Here is a 19,716-nt window from a genome sequence, read left to right as displayed (position 1 = left end):
TAATGTTAACATTTGTGACGTGGCTTCAATTAATTCAATTTATCTCTTTCCTTAATTTTACTGTAAATAGCAAAAGTGTTTATACAAATAGTTAGACATGTAATGCACTTTACGTGTATCCTGTCACTAATGATTAAAATCCTCGTTCTGATCCTCTATTGGTATGTGGAAGAAATAGTATTGTTAGTCTTTACACTGGAAAACATTTTTTTTTTCTGCAGACCAGCGGCAAATACCAACCGGTACTAAAATGATTTCGGCATGACTCTTGCGCCTCAACTCGTGGATACAGGAAGCGTGTCCACAAAATAAAACTTTCATAGAATACAAATATCTTCTTTGTAGTCTAAGTTTTAGAAGGAATTTAATATACATATATCAATACAAGGAAATGTACAAAGAAAACTCGGCGCGTGACTCTTCAAACACAAACATAGATTTTTAATTCAACTCCATTTTAATGTAAGGTCGCGACCTCACGTTTTTAAAAGACAACTTGCATAAAAGGAAAATCTTCAAAGATAAATATTTAAGTTTGTTGCTTTATGTAACGAATAGATTGGCTTTTGTGTTCCTTTGCTATAGATAAACCTGTTGCTAACCGCCACAGGTTGTTATAAGTTTCTGGACGGTTATAAAGACTAGATAGACGGTACGATAACTAGGGCTGTCAGCACGCTTTTACAGTGTCACTATAAAACGTTTAAACATAATTAAAGCGAGCTCGTGGCTTTATATGTCACCGAGATCAGTGCCCACTACGTATCGTAATGAAGGTGAGATTTGTCCCACTAACAACTGGGTTATGTTAAAAATAAGATAAGATATAAAGATAAGGTATTTGTGTACCTTTTAAATTACACAATGAATGAGTTAGCTCGGGTCATTCCCGCTGTGACGCAATTTTTAACTCCGTAACAGAGTAGGATGAAAAATAAAATAACTTTGCATTACTATGATTTCAACTCTATGATGTATTAAGCTGGGAAACAGAAAGCCCTATCTCTTAAAACATAGTTAAATTGAACCAGCCTTTCGGTTTGAGAGTTATCAGTGCAAAACGAATGAAGTTGTCAAAAAGTGAGATAATCTTACGCTTTTACAAGCTTGAGAGTCTATGTAAGCTTGCAAGCCGACTCTAGCTGATTTATACCACCGATATTGCAGCGAGATCTAATAACATTCCTTTTATTAAATCAGCTCAACTGCCTGAGAACGTCCGCAGGCTTCTAAACCGTTAATTGAGACGCAAATTAAAATACTTCGTGATCTTTTAGCACGTTTTGTTTGGAATATTCATATAAGTATTAAATTTTTAGGAAGCAGGGGTTAGGAATTTAAGGATTGTTGCTGAATCGGGGATTGGGAAGATTAGGAAGAGGGAATTGGGCCTCCGGTAACCTCACTCACACATCGAAACACAAGGCAACCGTTGTTTCACGTCGGTTTTCGGTGACTCTCTTTGTCATTGTACCTTCGATAATTAAACGATTACAACAATACTGATACCGTAGAAAAACAAAGAAATGTCAGTTAGTCGCAAAGCTCATAATTTTGGAGGACACAATAACTTCCCAAACAAAAAGTCGTAGTAAGTACTTAAGTAGATTAAGGCAATGGCTTTAAAAATAAACTTGTCTGTTTATTAAAATTCTTATTTTCAACCTTATACTAAGTAACTAAGGGTTGAATTAATATCGTCCGTTATTGTCCGTTCGTCTTTCACTAGGCTGTGTCTCTAGATTCACCGATAATAACACTAAAATCAAAACATTTGTTGCATCAAATGTATTGCCGCCCAAATGGGACTTTAGCCAAACAGAAACAGCTTAACAGTCTAACTACTTACGTTAGCAAATAACTAATAGCAATTATGAAGTATATAAATACAAAAGATCACTTTCACATGTCGCGTCGCTACGATAGTAACAGCACACACGTACATATAGCAATACATATATTTCAATAGCTAAGTAATTACTGAACAAGTAAACAACAAAGCGCCGTATATGTGCGCAGTAATGGAATAGATACATATTTAGTCAATCTACTTAATTGATATTTAGCCAATCAAACAGTGATGATAGATAGTAACCAATTAATCTTATTACTTGTGTTTCTTCTGCGTAGAGTTAAAACTCCGACAAGGTTACGGCGAGGGCTTCCATTGGCTTTTGTTGACATCTATACTTAACTATAACAATGTAACCATTCAGTATACTTGTTATAACATAAAAGCTATCTGTGAGGTGACAGCAGAGTAGAATACATTTATTAGTAGGTACCCCTAGTCTTTCTGCGGGTGTTATATGAGTCGACTTAGCAATTACATATCTGAGAGAAATCGAACATCAGTATTCTTTCATGAGCTAAATTATTTTTTACTAGTATCTCCATGGCTGCCAAACCAAACCTGAAGATTACGGCACCTCTCATGTTCAATATCCTTGCTCTGATTGATTGGTTCATTCGAGCCGGCCAATCAGAGTTTCGATTACTTTAAACGTAAAGCAAACTCGTACTAAGGATACAGGTGGTTCATACTCGAGCAGTGAACTGTTAAATAGGCACTGGAGATGATTTTATCAAAAGCAGTGGCTGTGAGCTGTGTCTCAAAGGCTTCACAAATAAGACGCCCAGTAAGCTTTCCAACTCCGTTTTCTTTTCAATTTTGACAAAACCTGGAAAAGAAACCTTCGTTTAACTAAACCAAAACACGGAATTCTGTATGAAAGAGATTCATTATACACCAGAAACGTGTCGAGCAAAATATTTGAGTTCAAAACAAAGAATTCATTAGTTGTCCTTGTGTCCATTGTTAATAAACACATACACAGTCCACTACAAAACGTAAAACAACAAACGTGACTGTACAACCACTATCTCTTTTGTGAAGTAAAAATGTAATTATTTACATAGCAAATTCAACCTTATCTTGACTGCATTGTGCACATTTTACTTCGGAGATTTAAAGGCTCGCGCGAATACGCACGATTACGCACGCTCCAATGAGCTGAAGTTGGATGGATTTTTGGTCTGATTTTTCCATCTCTGTGCGAATACATTAATTCTATTTGCGAGATTCGTGTGTCTAGCTCGATACCTAACTCTTTGGTACAAAATTGATAACTTTTTAACAATAATTTTAACTAGTATGACAGAGCATGTTTAATTGATCTGTCCTCAGTAGAATGACTTTATATTTTATCGAAGTGAGTAGAAATTAAATGCACTTGGTTTCCTATTTACTTAATTTATTGCCTTAAAATATAAGGAAAACCATGTTGCATAGGTACCTATAATAACTTAAAACTCTTGTTTTCAGCTACAGCGTCAAAGTAATATAATAAATAAATAAATAAATAAATGTTTTATAAAAATGTAATCTTATTTTGCAGTAAAAGAAAATTGTGATACAAAAGTATTTATTACGCGTGGTATATACCTAGTTGGTTCAATTATTTCACAATGCGATAACGAGAACCATAATGTATTTTGATTGAATAAAAAACTAGTAAATTGTGTAGAATGTACCTAGTATATAAGTGTGGCCACTGCTGAGCAAATGCCTCTTTTCACACGGAGAAGGTTTAAACATTAATCTATCAAGGCGGGTTAGCGATTTCGTTCGTTTCAAGATAGTTCAGAGGCTCAAAAGTATGATGTAAGCTCAATTTTCCTTCGACCACATGAGCAGGAAAGCTAGTAAGTTAAAAACTACCCAAAAACCCAATCCCAAAGCAATAGTTATCTTAACATGGACATTCTAATATCCGCCACTAGAAAATATCGTTATAAAAACAGAACAACCAAATCTATACATTAGAACATAAATAAGTTCACGATGAATCATTCGCGAAAAAATAGTAGAGACTCGGGACAAAATAGTTATAACTGTAAGATGTGTATTTTATATTACGACGGTGCTTTACGATACACCCACGTGCAGACGACACTCGCGGACGGCCGCGTGCAATTATTAGATCGAGATGAACTTGAAACATTAACTGAGTGCTATTATAAGTAGGTGGAGTGCTTCAAAATATAAATGACCCTCCGAAATAGCAAATAGATGCATTGTATTTTTATCAGTATATTTTTAACCGACTTCAAAATGAGGAGGTTCTTAGGTTGATCTGTTTTCGTAGGTTAGTGTTCGGTTTTCAGAAAAGTGGTTACTCTTATGTTTTATATGTTATGTATATGTATAGGTTTTAGTATGTTAACCGACATTGATATTTACCTACCTTAAAAAAAGAAGGCTTAGCATTAAGTAGGATTTTTCAGCGTAAATTATTAAAAAATAATTTTATTTATAGATGGCACTTAAAATTATTATACTAGGTAATTTTGTGCAATCATAGCTGATGCTTAATCTTACTTACGTTTAAGCTATTTAAAATAGCCTATTAACGCTCCGACTAAGGAGTCATAACAGAAGAAAAAGTATCCATTAAAATGTTTTGTGTCGAAAGTAGCTTTTCTCCAAATATTAACTAGAACTTAGATAACATCTTGTAATGAGACCAATCTTGTTTTGCGTGTTAAAGGTAAATCAATTACCTATCTTATAAAAATAAGTCGGGTTTTCCCTCCTGACGCTATCACTCCAGAACGCACGAACCGATTTCCACAGTTTTACATTCGTTAGAAAGGTTTCGGGTATATAGCAAAGAAAATTCGGAAAAAAATCAAAAGAAAAGCAGGAAAACAGGGATCATTGGTGGAGGCAGCGGAGTTCTCCGGGTTTGTTAGTTTCGTTATAAAAGTTAACCGGACAGTTCCATAAGATTACGTCGCTCATATTTGCGATGTATAAAGTCGGGAATACATGTATGGAGTGAGGAACATGTGATTTGAAAGTAGAAATAAACATAATAACGTGGGCGACTCAATGAAAAATGTTTGAGCAACTATTTTAGTGGCTACGCGTGCGACACGACTCGCGACTCCGCGACATATCTATCAATGCTGTTTCACTACGAAAATATGATTTTTTTCATCATCACCATTTATTTTTAATAATCCTTGACTGGAGTATGCAAACTCGATTTGTTTTCGACGATTCGACCTCAGAAATCAGGAAATTCGTTTCGCTCTACTAATATTTCTTGCCAATTTTTTTCCTCTTACCTGGATCAACAATGTAATCATCAATGCATGTAGGTGATAGACTAAAACACTTGAAGCATTGCAATCGAAACTTACTAACTCAAAAAGCTTAGCTTTCTATGTATAAATATGCATATGGGCGTTTTCGTTCATGCATGGATGCTATATTAAAAAAGCATATGTCTACCAACATCATCTCTTTATCTACGTATTAAAAATCATAATGAAAATAAGCCATAGTAAAATTCCAACTACTAAAGACAAAAGGCCAGCCCCCATGAGCTTAATTAAATATTTCATATCATATTTTACATTTGTACATTCTCCTTTTGACTCAGTCAAACAAAGAAACTACAAATTAATTTCATAAAAGAGAAGATTCGCAGTACAAGATAAATCCCGCCTTGCAATTGTAAAATACCGCGCACCGCAGTGAACAACACAAGACCAAATTATTTTAAAAGCATCTGCTCAGGTGATGTAGTCACCCTTTGTTTGCTCAAAATAAGCCACATTTGTGTTTATACTCATGCTCTATCCTATTATTTAAGTAAGCAATTTTTTTATTATAATGGGTTTAAAATTGTAGTCTTTCTGAGATATACTTACATTGTTAAAAATTTTGTTCATTGGTTTTGTGGGGCTTAGTATATTAAAATGTAATCTATATGGAAATGGAATAAATGAAAAAAGATTTAGCTTACGAGGTCTCGGCTTAAAGTAAAACAACGGAACCCCTCCACGCCATTATGAAATAAATAACTAAAGTTAATATTCATTCGACTGTATAAAACTAAACGTTTCTGAGAATAAAGAGATTGTTACTTCACAGGGAAATCGTAATTGATTGATACTAGCACAATCCTAACCTAAGAAAAGATTTTAGGCTTATCTTTCTTAACTGTATTCTAAAAATATACGAATAAAATATAATCACGAAAATGTCAAAATGGATTTGCCATAAACTAGAAAAGAAAATTCGAAGCCATGTAGGCCCGCGTCGTGGATTACCGCCCACTCTTCTATACAAAGAAAAATTTTCAAACCCAACAAAAGGGGATTAACCTGATTATGGTGAAAAATCTTGTTCCTTCCTTAGATATACCTCATTGTGTACATTGTTGACGGGGCTTAAATCCTATTGATGTGTATTTAAACATGTTTACGGGTCCGGTTTTTATGAAATCGGTGCGGGTACGAGTATACGAACCCCGAACTCGTGCATGCAACGTGATGACGTGGATTGCACCGAAACCATTAAAACAGGAGCACGCCGTCGACGCGTATAATTGTTTGTGACAAATCTGTACTAGGTCACTGCTGACATTTATATTGCATTGTTTGGGTATACCTTTTGTGTTCCGATGTGGGGTGGGCTGAAATCATGTAGCTTCTGCACTCATGGTTACGAGAATTGAAAAAGCTAGCTCATTCATCTTTCATACTCATTGTTTAATACGGCGAATGTTCGTAAGAGCCGTAATTTACAAAGAATTTGAAAAGCCTATTATTTCAATTTTAAAGTAAAATACTGGTCTCGGTTTTTTGTTTCATTTAAATCTACGAAACTTTAATCAAGCGTAATGGCAATGAAACTGCTTTGGTATTATTTGAAGACTTTTATTTTAAACATTAACTTAAAGTATCCAAGTTTATAGAGTTTCAACCGAGGTGTTTTATTACCTGTTTCAAAATGATTGAAACATTTCGATACTGAAAAATACCTATCTACCAATAAAAGTGCGATAGACAAGAAAGAAAATCACTTGAGTACTAAATATAACAACCATAAATACATTTTGTGATCTAATTATTCTAAGCAACTTGCACAAGAAATTCTAGATTGCATCTTCACAACAAATCATTAACGTTCAACTTCATCACACCAGAGTTTAGTTGCAGAGTATTTTATGAAAGTGCATAGATACATCTACTGCGAGCCACATTTTAATTAGGCGAAGGCAACGGTCGCTTCATTATTCAGTGTAACACGAGCCCTGGGTTAAGATTACTCCAAAGAACCCTCAGTAAATGAAAGTAAAAGAACACTATTAATGTAAAAGGTTGTTTCATAATTACGCGATGTGGTCAAACCTTAATCCACACTTTACTTCGAGTTGGTCTCCATTCAACAAATAAATAAAGTCCCGGTTTCCATTGCTTCGGGCAATCTGCAAAGTAACCCTTTTCATTCGCAATTACTACTTATTCGCTTCAAAGGTTAAATACCTACATACAAAGCTCTCAAACTGTAACTCTGTAATGATATACTCTTTTTGGTTATTGCAATCTCCATTAATTATTTTAAAAACTATACTTATATATCTCCAGTAGGGCTGATGCCGACCCGGAGTTATGGACTGCCTAGCGGATTACCGGAACTCCAACGCGAAAAGCAGGAGTGGGAACGGGGTAGTTTTTAGCCAGTAAGAGTCTGACACTCCCTCTCGCCTCGCCCAAGGCGAGAGAGGTCATAAAATGCCTATATTCCCTCAAAAAAAAAATGCATATACATGTACTTCTCATCCAAAGATAGGGTAGGATATCTCATAAGATCTAATATGCAACGTATCCAATATCCTAGGAACTCATCAGGAAGTTTTCCGAGTCACCTTTGATCGTCTTCACGACTCAAAGGAAAACTTTACACATACGTATTGATGAACGGTACGTATTTTTCATATCGATAAGTGATACTGCAAATTTTTAATGGGTCATACTTAAATTTATATATCATTTAAAAATGATTATTCATATCGCATAGACATACCTAAGTTTAAGTAGGAGATTAGGAATCCAAAATCTGACAACGCTACGAGGGTTCTTTAAAAAAGATTGTAAAAAGTTATACATTTTTTGTTTCATTTATGCTACTCGTATGATGTTAATGCCTACCTTTCATTCGTGACACGAATATTTGAGGCATTCGGAATTAAGTTCCGAAAAGTAATTAAAAAACTAATTTAGTCGGCTTCGAGAGTCCATATATCATCGATGAGTCCAGTGAATCGTTCAATATGCGAAATATTATTAAGCTACGCGTCTCTCGCTGTCAAAGCTAGCACGTACGTATCGTACGTTCCACTGCTGAATGCACTTTCAATATTTATTAATCAAGGATGCTGGGATAAAGCCCACGTCTTGAACCCCTGAGAGTGCATTCCAATTTGAAGCTTCACACGTTCATATCCTGAGAAATTGGTGAAGGAATTTCAATGATGTTAATGAAGTATTACTGCAGCTCAGATACTGAATAGTCGCAATTAACTCAACTAAATGCACTATCTCTTTAAATTTCAACTCGTCTCCCCGGAGATCACAAACTCTCATTAGCTCCTTCTTCGTCATTTGAAATCAAATCTTTTTACAATCATGTTAAATTAGTAATTCCTCTAAATAAACATCGCTGTTATCAGTTTACACGAAATTATCTGTAAGATTGGAATGACTCGCCAATTAACGATAATTAGAGATATAAATACGATACAACTTCTTACAATCCCACTTTGGCTTACAATCATCTAATTAGATAATAATCTTAAAATATAAATAGTATTAGATAAAGCATTAAGGTCTAATATAGGTCACGATAGGATTTCTGTCCTTCTCGAATTTAATTTTAAATCCGAAGAACTGTTGAACGAAACAGATCTGTAATTTAAAGCTCTTCTCCCGAAATCCTTTTAATGAAATTTAAATCAAAGGCACTGATTTTCGATACCATTGTCAATATTGGTTTTCAACAGCTGGTCGCTGATCTCGAACAGTCTAGCTGCCATACTCAGTACAGTCCGTTCGCAATCAGATTTATCCATTGTGTACGGTTGGCAACCCGCCTACAAGATAACGCATTTGTTTTATGCAGCTGCTTGGTCCGCACATGCATATTTGTCTCTTTTTTAATTTCTGTGTGCAATATTTTTCACGTTTCATAATAACTTGATAAAAGTAAATGACGAAGAAATTATAAATGACCTACAATCTCGCAGCAAAATGTTACGCGCACCGATATTGCAAAGGTTCTTAAGTCTTAAAACAAGTACTGCTTCGAGGTATATTTTCTTTGTGACCTTTGTGGAAAATTACAAAGAGGATATAAATTAATTGTGAGGAGAGGTTCGCAATTCCTATCATGCTGCTGCAATTGTATCTAGCTGTTCCTTGTCTGTCTGTTACACAAAAGCTTAACCATAACAATTGAAACTTGAGGCATTCGAGTCGAGTTGTGCATTGTGAAATGTTCGACATGAATTCAGTTTACTAAAATTATTGCAACATGAAGTTTTTAGCTTTGTAGCTATGCCCCATTTTCCATTCATTGCTGGCCCTATTCTAACACCAATTAACTTTAGTATGTGCTACTAACATTTAAATCGTTTATTTGTTTTTATATCGTAAAAAATAAGCAAATAAAGATCGAAGTCCTGGTGAAACGATTACACTGCATAGATATCGAATATGTGTGCACATCGACGCGGAATATACAAGACTGACAACCAAAATAAACGTTGTAGACTCGAAAAAAATGCAATCAACGTGACTAGTTTATTTTCAATTCAATATTGAAAAAAAGCGAAGTAAAAAATTTTTGATGGTAACTGACAGGCCGACGCTAGAATTTTCACATATTTCCTGTTAGAATGTGTTTTGGAGCTTTTAATTTTCAGCTTTTAATCCGTGCGCGAAAAATATTAGATATGAATTTCATGCGTACCATTTTCCTGTAGGCAAATATAAGATTAGTTCGTTGACTTTTCATTTTTCATTATCAAACACAGCAGCGTTAGCTGAACGTTTTTTTTGTTTTTTTTTACAAAAAGTGATAACAATTACAGACCTGACGTAACCACAAACTATAACTCTTTGATCAACCTAAGCCTTTGCAGTCGTAAAACATTTACTTTACAAAGGAACCCAACTATTTCTTTTGTTAGATTAAAAAATGAGATAGAATTGAAAACGCCAGGTGCATTACATTTAGCTCTGGTATCGCGCAAGCTTTACAGGAATATTAATTAACTCACGTCGTGGCACAGAGATTAGATAGTCTGCAGGTAACATTAAAGCAAATAAGAGTTTTCTCTGTTTATCCTGCTATAACTATAATAAGGTTGCAAAATACATAATAAATCCCTCCGTAAGACACACGCAGATGCAGATGTGTGTTCGAAACCAAAGGATGATTTTATTGTCTATTCATTTACTGTTGCCGCTAAAGGCAGACATTGTGGCGTACACTGCGCGCACTCATGTTAGTAGGTATACTTTTTAAACTTACACCACTTTAGTACTTCATCATCATCATCATCATCATCAACAGCCTATAAGTGGCAACTGCTGACCAAAACTTTGAGCTAGGTTTGAGCATAAATCACCACGCTTGCTCTATGGGGATTGGCTAATTATGAGTCAAACTCATAATTAGATATTATAAGCCCAGGTTTCCTCACGATATTTTCCTTCACCATTTGTCAGTGGTGTCTAAATAATCTTAGGAAGTATATAGAACTATGATATAGTTACATTGGTACTTGCCGTGGTAGGTTTTCTAACTCGCACTCTCATGCATGAGAGTGTCTTAATCCTCCGGGCCACCAAGACATCTCAATATCTTAGGTATAGTACCTGTCTACATAAAAAAGTGTCTTTAAGTATACCTTACCTCACTTAAACTATGTACACGAGTGGACTTAAAAAGAAAAAATGAAGTTGGTATCTAAAATGTACTCAAACAAAAATATTTATTTTTATTGCTCGCGAATAATAAAGAAAGAAACGGCGTGGCGTGGGTTTATTTACTGGTAATACTTAAAAGGTGGAATGGTCAACAATGGGCTTCAATATAGAGAAAGCTTCATTCTATTACTGAGTATGAATTTCGTATTATTTGAACCTTTATTCTTGGTAGCGGTCTTTGATATTATAATTTTTGTACCAAATAGTACCTAGTACCCTTTGGTACTTAAGGAGCAACATGTTGTATTGGTCTGTTGACGTAACGATAACCAGTATGTGACCATAGGTTCTTGTAAAAGCAATTAAACCACAACTTCGTTAGCAGGACGGCCCAGACAAATAACCTTGCTATATTATGTTATTCAAAGTTGTTAAGTGTCATATTCAAAATTGTTTAGATATATCACTTAAAAATATTAACAGCTACAATAGAAAACAAATACAAGAGCTTCATTCGCTTAGTCGCCATATCAAAGGACAACTGAACAGATTTCATGGAAGGTTTCATCGTTTTAATGGATTTTATGATATTTTTGTAATAAGTTGTAATTATTTGTAGTAATTACCTAAAGAGGTTCCGCTTACGTCCCCTAATCAGCGTTGACTAGTCTGTCCCTCGCATTAAGAGTTATCCAACGGTCTCCGTACTTTCCTTTGTTCGTATTTCTTGAGCATACCTCGTCAATCGTTTCCTCCTCAGCATTTTTTTTTTACCAGTGCCACTTTGGAATTGCCTCAAGTTCCAATAAAATTAACTTTGATCCCGCACCAAGGATTCATATTCCTCCGTCGAATTGCTCAAACAGAGAATAAATTCTTACAATATTGCGTCTCTGCTGCAAATTGAAAAATTAATTTTGTTTCTGCTGCTTTTCTTAAATCCTTTTTCTTCTACTGCTTTGTATATTAACTTTTTTATTTCCTATAATCAGTTGTTAATAACCTTATTCGGATCAAAGAGTTGACTTGCCCTTTGTTTGTCAATCATCAAGTTTAATTTCAGTGTGGAAGTTTACATTGATTACAAAATGTACTACTTTGTGTCTTGTACTGAGGGTGCCTAATTACCTTTCGAGTTCTCCTTCCATTGTTCCGTCTACATCAGACGAGGTCCTACATATGCCCACGTTGTCGGTCTCCCATAATTATGTTAAGCTCTAAACAATATCACGGACATACCGAGGTGTAACCGTGTAACTTATGTTTGTGTTCCCGTAAGTTTACGGGGCCTCCTAAACTTTATAGCATTAGCGAGGCGTACCCAGATCCTGCTCCACAAAGGCATTAGTTTGAGAAGACGCTGACATATTAAGTGTTTATCAATCCGAGAATGTAGCTGCACTAACTTCTGTTTGGATGAAATTGAGTTGTCGTCTTCCTTATGAATTCCAAACATTTACATAAACGAACTACGTACTGAGTATCTATTTGTTATGGTATGCTGTAGGTACTGATATAATATTACGGTTTTAATTGATGTGATAATTCATACTATAATGTTAGCACATATGTTTAGATTTTAAGAAATAATTTTGTATTTTAATGTGCACTTTGTTAAATGAATAAATGATTATAAATGATTATGATTATACTACCTTTTTCATATGATGCTTTTCGATATAATGCTGTAAAATATTTTTTTGAAAGAACTACTATGTTATTATTTCAACAAAGCCTGCATTGGCTGTGTCCTTTCCCATTTTAATGCTCTTTTTGGGGGATTATAGGAAAATATTTTTACACAATGAATACGGGCTTTCCGCATTCGAACTGATTCGCTTGCCGATGGCAACTTTAATTATACTTTTTGGAAATATTCATTCAACGGAAATTTTAATTACGTGGCTATAATAGCCACGTAATTAAAATACTTACTGACATATTACCTTGTAAAATATTCGTATCCCCCTTGTTATATACATATGTTATACTTATTTAATAATGAAACATCATAATACGTGCCAGTAGTTGAGCACAAGTTGCCACAAAGTGGATTACGCTCCATTGGAGAAGACTGAGGCAGCCTACGTTAGATATTGTTTATTACATTCCAGTTCCACTGTCAACTCTCATATACGAGTTGTATTTCGCAAAGAAGGACACTCTAGTATCGTGTGCAGCTCGCTTCACATTTTCTAGTCGTCAGTTCATAAATGTATTACAATAGTTTTATTGGTTATATTTTATCGATGCGTTTATAGTCCAACATGAATATTTGAAAATACACCAGCATTTTCCTAGGAACCTATTAATAAATAATGACCATAAAATTTAGTTTGTGGAAATTTGTAGAAGTGAGGTAATAATTATTATGCATGGTGTGAATTCCACCAAGTGTTTAAGTTGCCGACAACCAGTGTTTAGGATTTTAATTGATTTTTAGGCGTCATTTCCATGTAGGTAAACACTTACTTTTTGTAAAAAAATAATTATTTCTCATAGTATTCCAACTTCAAGTCGTGGCAGCCGGGTACCTAGATGCAATTGTATAGGAAACATTATTGTTATAGGTCTTTGCAACCAGAACAGCCCAAGGGCAAGCCCGCGGTCTTCACCGCGGGTCAGCCCGCGGACATCACCGCGGGTTTCCCCGCGGACATCACCCGGACCTTCACAGAAAATTTCACCGCGAACGTCCCCGAGACCTTCCCGGCGAATGTCCCCGAAGACCTCCCCCCGGTCAACTCGGCGGACGTCACCGCGACCATCTACGCGGCCGTTCCGGAGGACCTCCCCGCCAACATATTCGCGCGTTTTTAGGTGGACCTCTCCGAGGATATCACCTCAGTCAACCCCAAGAACGTCTCCGCGGACGTCCCGAAGGGCGTCCCGGCTTTCACGTGAGTAACTCAAGGATGAATATGTGTTACTCACCAGTGTGTTTCTTGTAGTTCTTTTTCTATTCTGTTCCTCGTAGCAACTGGCATCGTAAAGTCATGCATGTATTTGTTTCTCGTGTGGAATGAATGTGCCAGCCAAGTCGTTAAAGGCATCTGGTTTTATGACTTTATAATATCGAAGCTTTCGGTGTCATAAAGCCAGAAACATGACCTTTTTGACATAGTTGCTGTAACTTACTCAATGCGTAGCTGTAGAAATGTAGCATTTTCTTCTGTTGTAGTGGTCCAATATGCACGTTTTTTTGTTTGAAGTAGAATATAGACTTATTTAAAGTAGTATATTTTGCTTCGTGTGCTAGTTACTGTATAAATAAAAAATGAGTACCACGTCAAGCGGCCTGATCAAACATATGTGTCGATCGAGAATGTAAATCCCTACAATGCTTCGGTATAACTTGCTTCGGCTTATCCACAAAATATCATTTATCTGATCCGTAAGTCAAATATCAAGTTACTATTGATAATAACGTCAACTTAATCAATGGAATTTAATTTAAACATGGCACAAGACAGTTTCAATTTGGACTGTGATTTTGTGCAGCAAAGTTACTGTGATTTTAGTTATAAATACAGGTACTTTTAATTGGATCTCTTCTTAGTATTGGAACTAGGAAACGATGGTAAATTCGAAATACAGAATCGATCTAGTCAGTAAACAATTGGAACGTCCACCGAAATTGGACGTTGCGCTTCAACCCTTAACAACCTAATTAAGAATGACAGGAAAGGACAATGGCAGAAACTGTATAGAACTCTGAACCACTAAATAAAAAATAGTGAACAGAAATGGCAAAAGAAATATTCGATTTGTCCACAAAAGTAAAAGTTTATTTGCATTGAAAGAAAGAAAAGAAAGAAAAACAGTTTATTTGCTATCAACAATATTAATTTCTTTAAAGCGAATCCACTTACATTATTATAGCTACCAGAATTGAATCCCATTCGGGATTAGATTTTAAAGCGAGCGTTGTGAGAGCGCACACAGAGAAACTATTAAAGTTGCTTTGCTGCAGAAGCCTTCTGACATCCCACTAATATGATTAAAACCACATACATGTGCGTTTTATCAGGATTTCTCTTTGTCGGACGTCTAAAATATCCCTGTTACCTCATTTCAAAGAAGAATCAAGAAGGATAGGTGAAGCTCATACATTTTTAACTTGTATGAAAAGTTACTTTTTGAATGACCATACCCTATTTTTTCTAAACACATTAAAGACGTTTACGGCACTTATTTTGACGCAACGAGTTGAATGTAATTATAAAACATACTCCTATGAAATATTATGTAGTGAGACGACGTGCACCAAACAAAAGAAATGTCGAGTTTATTACTATAGATAACTTTATAGTAAGAGTGCCGAGCGTAGAGGGACATCGCACATACATCGACGTCAGGAAATCCCTAGGCACTATCTCATAGGTTTACATACAGGTAAGAAGAAGTCTCCTTATCTACTTCCATAAACAAACTAACTTCTCCCGGTGTTCACAACCGCTGCTCGGCTCGTTCTGCGATGTTTATCGCGACGATAAATAGACCATTCAATACAAAAATAATTATTCAATCCAAACCAGTAGTTCCGGAGATTAGCGCGTTCAAAACATTACGCTATGATCAACAGAAGCCGAGCAGTAAATGAAACCTCGCGGGAGTAGCCAGTAGTAGAATAAATTGCTCTCACGACACGCTATCCACGCCAGACATTGAACGAAAACGCTAGAAAGCACACGCCGTCAAAAAAAGGAGTAAAATATGTGCGACTGGAAAGCAAATATATTTTTCTTTGTGTGAAGATTTTGTTTTGTATTACGTAAGAAAAACTTAAGTCGACACTGCGAAAAACTGGAAACGTCACGTTTCACTGGTCCAATAGTCTGTAGATGGATATTACTTACAATGCCATGTGCTATCGCTTAGTATTTATTATTATCCTTACCAGTAAGTACCACTTCAGTACTTCTTCACTTCTCGTCGTTACTCCGTTTTGCTTAAATTATTGCAATAAAACATACTAGATGTTGTTCAGTCTAATCATGATGGAAATCGAAAATAAACTTTGTTGGTCGAATTGAGATTACGACGCGACGGTTTAATTAAAAAACTTTAACACGCGATGGCACTTTGACACATTTTATTTACCAAACAGTTAATGAGATTAACTTTGATAATACGAGTAATAGATCCTTGTGAAAATTTGTGCCAGATAGGCTCTACACGTGTCTCTTGGTTGTCTCTTCAGTTGAAGAATCTAGGCTACACCAGCCGGGGTGAATAACAATGCTTTCGGGGAAGTGAATAAAACACCATAAAACATTCCTCGTAAGAAAGATCACTCATAATAATATAATGAGTCACGTACTACGCTATGAGTTTATGGAAGGTCAAGGGAATGCTTTGAAAATATTCGAGAGCTTCAGTATCCCATCCTTGAAGCAAAGTGAAAGGAAGAAAGATGGGAGATTCGATTAATGATCTTGTTTTGTTTCTTTGGTTTAACTTTGTCGTGAGGAATACATGGTCACCGTAACTCGAAGATATGTGCCATCAAAGGTATCTTTGCGTCTCTCCAGTTCAGCCTGAAGAAATCCATTGAAAGCTTCCTTATAAAAAATGTTCCTTTTGGCATTGCTTCGTAACGTAAGTGTCCAAGTGTATTATGTGTGCTAAGGGTTCCGTCTTTTTGCTCATCGCATAAAATTGGACTCAACAAATTGGCTAAATAGTGATTGGTTCTTACGTTGATAGATTTCTAAACTCATTTACAACAGATAATTCTCTCATTAAAGGAATATTTTAGACATAAACTGTTTATGACATATTCAATCAATATATAAAATTAACTAATCAAAACATTGATATTACAATCGATTTAGTCTCAAAAGTTTCTAAACCTTTCGATATCACATACTGTTAACAAAGCCATATTTATAGCGTCTTACTCGCAGTACAGTACTGCAAATCTCTCTCTAGTCAGACTTAGTGAATAACAGATACTTTAAAGGCTTCTTTCTACGTCTGCGGAATCCCGAAGTTGTAAGCAAAGGAAATAAAATCCGATCTTAGCTGCATGGCTGCATATCGTACGGCGCTGGCATCGATTGTGAGTATTTGTGAAATATTTGAATCTATCGCTGACCAATTTCAATGGTCCTTTACAAGTATGTTCTAGTAAGTAAAATATACTACAGTCCTTCAAATATACAGTACAATACAGTAAAAAGAAAATAAGGACTGCTTCGTATTTTCGGTTGTGTTATTATTTACTTAAATTATGAATTTACTTCTCTTAACTTGTTTATTAACTAATTCATTACCTGTATCAATCACATAAAACCGTTTCATGTTTGATTGTGAATTTTAAACCATTCGGATTTATCCTTATACGTTGATTTTTAAGTTCAATTCGTGTGTCGATTTCGTGGTTAGCAGTTTAAACATTGGTTGATTACTAACGAGTCTGCCGAACCTTTGTGAATGTATAAATCTTTAGCTTTTTATTTCGTTAAAGCAAAAATACAGAAACAGATGAGAATTAGTAGATTTTTTAAAATTACGGTGGCTCTGTTTTGGACTATCAAGTATGTATTCTGATGGCTTACATTACATACAAGCAGGTTTTTTTTCATGATTGGTGTAGTCGTAAAACATATACCTACCTTCAAAGAACGTACATGTTTTCTTTAATCTGGATGTCCGCTTGGGGCCTCGAAATAATTGTCTCGATACAGCCTATTACATACACCGTAATGTTTGAGTTACGTATTTCCTTGAACACTAATTAATGTACTGGTTTGTTTTGTCGAAGATTCTAGAAACGGTAATATAACAAAATATGAAATTTAACTGCTGTAAGTCTATTCGTATCGTGTCTATTACTAATTTATTCTTGCTAATCTGCCAATGGACATGATTTTCATGGTGATGATAAACGTCAATTTAGCGCAGAACATCATAAATCTTTCCCTAACCAGTCTTGGCTGTCAAGTCCCTAATCTTGTTGGCACTTTAAATACGCATATTCTCTTCCTACGATGCAGCGCAAGCGTTAAATGATAAGAATCTTGGCAGCCAGCTGACATTTCGTTTTCCTGTTACCCGACTACCCGTATCAAACTTGAATTTGATGCATTCGTATTTCTACTCATACGAGAAAAAATTTAGAAGTGACAGTTAACGAATGGACGAGTACTTTCTAGACCAATCGATTATACAATGTTTTAATTTCGTCTAACTCCGAAAATATCGTACAACACGGCTATTGTATTCATATTACCGCATGTATTATCGAAGCAGATAATACGAGGCGTAGTTTATCAACGCGGTACTGTATCAATACCGCATTTTGTATTTATTTTGCCATCACCAAACGTTCGAACTTGGGTTTCATGTTATCAGACGAGCTTTTTCACATAAATAACAACACAATTGTTGATACTTCAACTTTTGTAAAAAAATATGTGAAAATAGTACTTATCGCGTTGAAAGTTTTACTTTGTGTTGTATTTTTATACCATTGCCAGACTTGTTAAATCTGCTCGTTGTATTGTATTCGCAGCCAACTACATTTGTTAGCACAACTTAGTTCGCGATTGTGTTGGTGTTTATCAAATGTTAACTGAATGAAATTCGTAGATACAAAACTCCAAAAAACTTTTATATCTGCCTGAATTGAAATACGAAATAGAAAACATTCCAAATAGAAGTAGAACTTATGGAACCTAATATCTATAACGGTGCGAGGCTGGGATCCAAATGAAACGAAACAGTAAGATAACCGCAGTTTCCAGACTCCAGTTTGGAATCACAGCTGGTATTCGAAGCGGATTCAATTCTGGCACAATGTTTGAACTTAGTGAAGCAACTGAAGCTGCAACAACAACAGTAGCTGACATGAATATTGTTGCTACTATACTAAGCCACCTGGGGGCAGAATAGACAAGATTTATCCTATGAATAAGGAGACGGTCCAATGATATTGTAACATAAAGCCACACTCGACCTCAGACCCAGTCAAAGCTTTACTATAGCTCGAGTTTACACGTCTTGTACAATTGTAAAGGTACGAATAGACTACGACACTATACATTCTGTATACAATGTGATAAGGGTGGGACTTCTAACCCGTTAGGGCTGAGTACCTACTACATCTAAGTGTATCGACAAAAAAAATATCGGGGGTTGAACCCCCTCCTCCTAAAAAATATGGCTATTTTAATAATTTTTTTACTTTATGTGATATCAAAGGATGTATGCGTCGTAGAAACAAAAAAAAAAAACACAAAAGTTGGCTAACGGTGACAAACGGTGGCTAATAACCTTGGCTAACTAATTCATTACTCTTTTCATATGTTTGATAATGTTTTGGTGAGAAAAAAATCATTTCTGAATTATTTTTACCGAAAAAATCGCTATTTTTCAATATTTTCAATTGGTGTTTCAACACCCCATATTATTATTTTTTTTGTCGATAAAATTAGATGCAGTACTCAGCCTTAACGGGTTAGAAGTCCCACCCCTATCACATTGTATAAATCAAATGTCTTTGTTTGAACGCGAGTGTCTGTAATTGTTACACGATAATTAGTGTCGCATGAGCCGCTGGCTTATGATTCGATTTATATCACAACTAGCTTCTGCTTGCGGCTTTGTCCGCGGTCTAGGGGGTAAAAAGTGTCTTATGTGAAATGCAATGCCGATCCTCTCAGCTATTTTTACGTGATTTAACAACAAACATACACAAAAACTCACAAACAGTCGCATTTATAACACATATTCGTTCGTACCTTTAAGATTCACTATAAAAATTTGTATATTTGAGTCTCATGGCACAAGCTACAATTCAACTCTACATTTCGTTGGCTGTCCCGAGCGTCACACTAAACTTCGTTATGTAGACAAGGGCGCAATGAATACAGAGATTTCCAAATAAAAAGCGTTTTACCGCGATTAACACAACGCCGGGAC

General features: G+C 35.5%; 1 protein-coding gene across 4 annotated transcripts in view; it reads left to right on the top strand.

Moving 5' to 3' along the window:
• LOC118267117 (dual specificity calcium/calmodulin-dependent 3',5'-cyclic nucleotide phosphodiesterase 1A) overlaps nt 1–19,716 on the top strand; it is a 125,318-nt gene that overhangs the window by 22,989 nt on the left and 82,613 nt on the right. For 3 of the 4 annotated variants that reach the window (XM_035580935.2, XM_035580928.2, XM_035580919.2), the window contains exon 3: nt 13,359–13,688. The exons of the other annotated variant lie outside the window; for it this stretch is intronic. In XM_035580935.2, the coding sequence (XP_035436828.2) occupies nt 13,359–13,688 (330 nt within the window). The remainder of the gene's footprint in view (nt 1–13,358; nt 13,689–19,716) is intronic. 4 annotated transcript variants of the gene reach the window in all.

Source organism: Spodoptera frugiperda, chromosome 25, assembly GCF_023101765.2.
Source record: "Spodoptera frugiperda isolate SF20-4 chromosome 25, AGI-APGP_CSIRO_Sfru_2.0, whole genome shotgun sequence".
In the NCBI taxonomy this organism is placed as follows: domain Eukaryota; kingdom Metazoa; phylum Arthropoda; class Insecta; order Lepidoptera; family Noctuidae; genus Spodoptera; species Spodoptera frugiperda.
Note: the sequence above shows the minus strand (reverse complement) of the source record. Positions and strands in the feature narration are given on the sequence as shown.